The sequence below is a fragment of the Medicago truncatula genome, chromosome 7 (assembly GCF_003473485.1).
Source record: "Medicago truncatula cultivar Jemalong A17 chromosome 7, MtrunA17r5.0-ANR, whole genome shotgun sequence".
NCBI classification, from domain to species: Eukaryota; Viridiplantae; Streptophyta; class Magnoliopsida; order Fabales; family Fabaceae; genus Medicago; species Medicago truncatula.
The window spans coordinates 42,446,726-42,452,911 of NC_053048.1; the positions used below are offsets into that span (position 1 = coordinate 42,446,726).

Here is a 6,186-nt window from a genome sequence, read left to right on the forward strand (position 1 = left end):
ATAATTGATAGTAAATTGTTGTCTTAAAGACTTTTACCTACATAAAAATGAAATTTTGTGACAAATTTTGTCCGTGTATGCAAGTTATTTTTTTTCCAAATTTTTTAGGATCCTATTAGTTTGAGGCCCTCTGCCAATTACACATGGTCAACCCTGATTAGCTTGTTGCTTTCGGAGCTCTCCGGAATACTCAACCTATTAATATTGAAAGATTAAATAATGGTAGACGAATCTTTCTCCAATTGTGACAACGGGATATGCAACATAATTTAAGAGTGTGAGATCCAACTATTTTCATTCACCATTTGTTAATTAGCTCACATCGAAAATAAACAGTCGTTTTAATTCATAAACTATCACTTTCTCATCAATTTAGTTCTCAAACTATTAAAATTAATTAAAATATCACTATTTAGTCCTTCAATTAATAAAATTGATTGTTTTATGATACTCAATGAACAAACTGTTGTATTTTTTGCTGTTTAAGAACTTTTTAACTGCTTATCATGATTTAGGGACTAAGTTGATAAGAAAATGAAAGTTTCGAGATGAAATTGACTGATCAATCTCACATGCAACTCCTTTCTTTTTGTTAGAATCTTAGGAGAGATTCGATTGATCGAGCATTTAGTGATTAGTCTAGTCTTCTCGTTAGATCAAGCCAATGAATATTAGATTCCCTTGTTTAAATACTCACTTTAGTGATTAGTTTTCTCATTTAATTTCTTAACTAAACTTTCATGCAGTTATGCCAAATCAGTGGAGCATTCTGATCTGAACTAAGCTTTAAAACTTGAAATTTAGGTGTTCAACTGTTCATGGTTCCAAAGTTTGAACCGCTGAAAACTTAATTCATCTTACTTTTAAAACATCTTAGCCCTATCTTCATTTTACTATCAGAGACTTCTATTGAAGAATAATTGTTTTTTCTTTTCAGGTTGGCCTTTGAAATTTAATAATGCAAGGATCATCGTCATCATTATAAAATTTTGTCAAAATAAAAACAGTCATCATCATCATCATAGAATAATTTTTCTTTAAAAAAAAATCATAGAATAATTTTCTTACTTGAGAATTAGCCAGGTCACGTGTCTGCAATGTGGCACCTATGTTTTTGTCCGTGTAGGAGAGAGGTTGGGAAGCTGTAAGAGCGTGGATTAAAACTGAATTACACACACAATACACTCACTTATTTATTAATTTAGGGTTTGTTTACTCTTTATTATAAACAAGGTTCTTTCTTTTACTTTCTTAACAAACTATTTTAAGGTGAATAAATTATTTAGGTTCGAACTCAAAACTCTACCTATATTATATATGAAATATCTCTTGCAAGTAAATGATGCGAGGGTACCGTCACATAGAAACTTCCATATTCCAAGACTTCCCTCCCAAAAATAAGAAATTATGATGTAATTTGTTGGTCTGACATAGTCTTTCCATGGTTTCACTTTTTTAAAGGAGGAATGGAAAAGAAGCCTGGTCAAAACTATTTGGGACATAAGTTGGAATAGATCATCGTACATGATACAATAGTTGATAATCATCGAAAATATTATGAACTAAAGAAACACAAACTGAGTATTTAAACATCAAACCTTCAACAAAAAAATAAAAGTATTTTACGATCAATATAACGTTTGAAATTAGAAACTACAAATCTTAACTTCAAACTAGAATCAATTCTAAGTTAAAATTAAATTTTAATAAACATTATTTAAGCATGTTGAAGGTAATTTTATGTGTCTAGAATTATGGTTAGTTCGATAAAATTATAGTACATAATACTACGATTTGCTTGAAACTACAAAGTGTAGCATTTGAAAAATTACGATAGCTCGTCGTGATTCTTTCAAACTGATCATACTGAATCTAAACATTCATTAGTATATCAATTTTGAGTGAATAGTTGCTACATTATGTATGCCATTTTTTTTTGGTTAAATAAGTTTTGCTCCCTTATCTTGAAAAAAAAAAGTTTTGCTCTCTATAAAATTTTCAAACTTTATTTTTTAGTTCCTCTAAAAAATTTCACCAAGTTTTAGTCCCCAAATATTTTTCACCATCATTTTTTTACTCAAATTTCAAATATTTCATCAAAAATCCTTCAAAAAATAAAAATAAAATAATTCGTCAAAAAGAAATCTCTAATTTCAAATAAAATCACGTAATACAACTTTCCTTCTTGATGAGGTAGCTTAAAGTTTTGATAAACGAGAAATTGAAACCATCTGACTCAAAAATTTTGTTTCATCACTTTCTACAACCCATTTTTGAATTGCTTCAAAGGAGAAAGAAGCAACAAGAAAACCATTATTCAGCTTCGAGATCATAAGAGAGACTACCCCTTTTATAGTACCACTCTAATATCGTAGAGTTTTGTTGGCAATGTATGGTACTCAATATTCAAGAATTTAATGTTATATCATTCATATATTTAATTGTTTGAATACGATTTTGAATTTTGAATTAATTTTGTCTTGTGGGTATCAAGACTTAACAAAGCTCCAAGGTAACATAGCTTTTTAGAAACCCTAGTTTCATTTTGAATTAACTCTCTCTTTATTGTGAACCGCCGTCCCATTTTACAATCTCAGTTTCTTCTCTTTCATACATCAAAGACCGGTGATTTAGAGTCATTTTTCTTATGTAAAATCACATATATAAATTGTTTTTCTCATTCTCTTTTATTTAAATAAGTGATTTTCAAATATATATAGTTTATTCCATATTGATTTCTTTGTGTTTATGCAACGTTGTTTTGCTTTCCCTTCTTGTTACGGTGTTTGCTCGGTTCAAATTGTCAAACCAACTTTAATCCAATGCACATTCAATCAATGACTTTGGTGTTACCGCCATTACAAATCCGAAGACATGAGTATTTTGAATACTTGAATATTGTCATGCTTGTAGCCTTGTGTATTTTACCATGTTATGCTATTAACATAGATGGTGTTAGTTTTTTTTTGCATACTCATTCTTCTTGTTTTTAACGAATTTGTATTGTATCGATATACTTTGTCAATTTGATAAATATGGTATATTTTTAGTAAAAAAAAAAAACTCTAGGTACCAGATAATTTTCCTATTTATAAAACATGAGATAATAATTAAGCAAATTTAATCACTTGTTTATTCATTAATTAGTATAAACATGAAGCTTATGTAAGGGTCAACTTGTTTATATGTATACTATATATACCACATAGTCTTAATGATCTCTAAGCCAATAATTAAGTTAACAGTTAATTGTAAGAAATCCACATCATGGTTGCATTCTGCCCACCTCAGTTCTCATACTCAAACATGGGATGGCTCTTAGAGGAGTTAGAGCCAGAGTCCTTAATTAGTCATAAAGAGAAGAACTATGCATCTTTAGAGTACTCGTTACCGTATCATCAATTCTCTTCACCAAAGGAACATGTTGAAATTGAAAGGCCACCATCCCCTAAACTTATGGCCAAGAAACTTAACCACAATGCTAGTGAACGTGATCGCCGCAAGAAGATTAATAGCTTGATTTCTTCACTTCGTTCACTTCTTCCCGGTGAAGATCAAACGGTAATAATTCATATATATATATATATATATATATATATCCTTCCTATTTTCTATAATTTGGTATGAATTAACAACTTAACACTAGTGACAGAAGATAAGCTAAAATCACAGGTTTATATTTAGCTTTATACAACTCCATGGTTGGTCTGATGATGAAAGTTTGAGACCTATGAGTATGCTTATCTCTAGGTCTCATTTTCGATTCTCCCAGGTGATCACAATTTTTGTGTTTGGTTACTCTATAAGAGTTTTGATCTGACTTTTATTGGACCCCCACTCGAGTGGATGGTATGGTTGGTCCTCTGGATTAATCGATCGATGGATCAGAGACTATTCTTTGATCAACATTCTAACTAATTTTGTCCAAAATAAAAATCTAACCAATATGTTTGCAAAATAAATTTAAACAACAAATGTTAGTATTGTTTGCAAAGAAATTATGAAATTTGTCTAAAAATTAGAGACGGATTTATTTTTCAAATTCTCATTTTGATAGCTAATTATTCTTTTAAAGGAATTATTCTATTATTTTAGGTGTAACCTACTTTAAGAAAAAAGGGTGTGTTAGTTCTTCTATAACTATTGTTTTTACTATTTGTTTCGTAATGTTTTGGAACTATGTCACAGTATAAATTGAAAATGACATTTTCTTTTATAGAAATGAAAGTGACGTATTCATAATATGAATGGAATCATATCAATATAAAATTGAAATTAAACTTTGCACATAAAATATTGTCATTAATATATATTTTATTCCATGTTGATGTTGCAGAAAAAAATGAGCATTCCGGTAACAATTTCACGTGTCTTAAAATACATCCCTGATTTACAAAAGCAGGTGCAAGGACTTACCAAGAAAAAAGAAGAGCTTCTATCAAGAATTTCTCATCGACAAGAATATGCAGTTAACAAAGAATCACAAAGGAAGAAAATTCCAAATTACAATTCTGCTTTTGTAGTTTCAACAAGTAGGCTTAATGATACTGAGCTTGTTATTCATATTTCGTCTTATGAGGCCAACAAGATTCCTCTATCTGAGATCTTGATGTGTTTAGAAAATAATGGTCTTCTTCTACTTAACTCTTCTTCTTCTAAAACCTTTGGAGGGAGGCTCTTCTATAACTTGCATTTTCAGGTAATATTATTATCTTTATCTCTAAATATAAGTCTATATTTGTAAAAAAAATAAAATAGAAATTAACCCTAATTGTTTACTATTAAGGAACATATGTAGTATTTGTTTGTTATTGTTGTTGTTAAAAATTTTGGTTTGATATATTTATTTATTTTGCAATGTTTGCAGGTGGATAAAACTCAAAGATATGAGTGTGATGATCTGATTCAAAAGCTTTCTTCAATATATGAGAAGCAGCAAAATAATCATTTGGGCACTATGGATCAAACGATCAATAGTGTTCTGATATATTAATTAAAGTTTAGGATTTGGCTCTTTAATTTTTGATTTTTTGACTGTAGAGGATTTGGCTCTTGGTAGTAGTTTGTAGTACATAGTATTTTAATAGCACGGGTTAATTAAAAGCTTGGAAAGGAGCAACAACATGACCCCCACTATATTATTATGGTAAAATTAGTTAATAGATCTAGTAGGAAGAAGGTGCATGGATTGTAGGAGTTTTTTTTACTGGATTTCAAGAGCTTTTTTAAGAGTGCATGGTGTAATTGTTACACGACCTAACCTAGCAAATTAAATGATATATGCATGGTTGAGTTTTTTTTTGTTGTACATTTCATTTAAAATATATATGAATTAAAAAAAAGTTGTTGTAATATTCTCAAATCATCTGACATTTGGCCACACAAAATAGTGGGACTTCTAATCCATGTTCTTAAGGTTACCTTAATTCAACTAGATCAAAATACAAATTAGATAAAGGCTAAACTAAATCAAGGACTAGTCACAACATTGATTAATACATTATTTATATCTATCAATTAGTCAAACGATTTCATTGATAAGAAACGATGGAGCATAAGATGTATCAAGCCTAATCAAGGAAGAGTCAAATACAAATGATAAAACAGTCGATGTTTTTAACTTGTTTCTTAAAAGCTCCTATATAATTTTGTTTCAAAAATATCCTTCTCCGTCTCATATTAAATGTCGCATATAAAATATATGATTGTCTTGTGGTGTTGTGAGATCGATCAAACACACCAAGACAATACATGTGTGGGACAAACAAAATAATGACAACCAAACTAAATAGTCTAAGCAACAACATATTCAACATAGAACAAATCTAAAACTTACGTGTATAGAGCAAGAAGATAAAGAGAGAAGAGGAAGAAACGTACCAAAATTGTTTATTCTTTCAAGGTGTTTACAATATGTTTCTTAACCCTAGATCCTCAACCAAAAGCCATCAACATAAAAGCAAGTATTCAACACAAGAGCCATAATCTTCTCTTTTTGTTCCCTCTTCCTAGTCTCTTGCTCTTGAACCCTAGTCACTCTCCCAAAAGACACCAACCATTAGCTTTTAAGTTTCTTAAGGATCCTCTTTCAAAAACAAAAAAAAAAAAGTTTCTTAAGGATCCCTCTTTTATTAGTACCCTAAATAATGAGATAAACATCTAATTTATAGGCAAAACGTGTAATTC

The 6,186-nt window shown here is 29.8% G+C and overlaps 1 protein-coding gene across 1 annotated transcript; it reads left to right on the top strand.

Annotated features, from left to right (window-relative positions):
* The first annotated feature begins 3,211 nt into the window (after positions 1 to 3,211).
* On the top strand, positions 3,212 to 5,469 carry LOC11433801 (transcription factor ORG2). The gene is made up of 3 exons (XM_003625003.4): positions 3,212 to 3,561; positions 4,337 to 4,699; positions 4,868 to 5,469. Exons 1-3 carry the CDS (start codon positions 3,268 to 3,270, stop codon positions 4,991 to 4,993), a joined length of 783 nt encoding a protein of 260 aa, XP_003625051.2. The 5' UTR covers positions 3,212 to 3,267; the 3' UTR covers positions 4,994 to 5,469.
* Positions 5,470 to 6,186: the final 717 nt, after the last annotated feature.

What these genes read in the sequence shown, in the direction of transcription:
- LOC11433801 (XM_003625003.4), top strand. Translation starts at nt 3,268, where the DNA reads ATGGTTGCATTCTGCCCACCTCAGTTCTCATACTCAAACATGGGATGG. An exon ending in TTCCCGGTGAAGATCAAACG is followed by an intron (nt 3,562 to 4,336) that starts GTAATAATTCAT and finishes TTGATGTTGCAG; the next exon opens with AAAAAAATGAGCATTCCGGT. An exon ending in TCTATAACTTGCATTTTCAG is followed by an intron (nt 4,700 to 4,867) that starts GTAATATTATTA and finishes CAATGTTTGCAG; the next exon opens with GTGGATAAAACTCAAAGATA.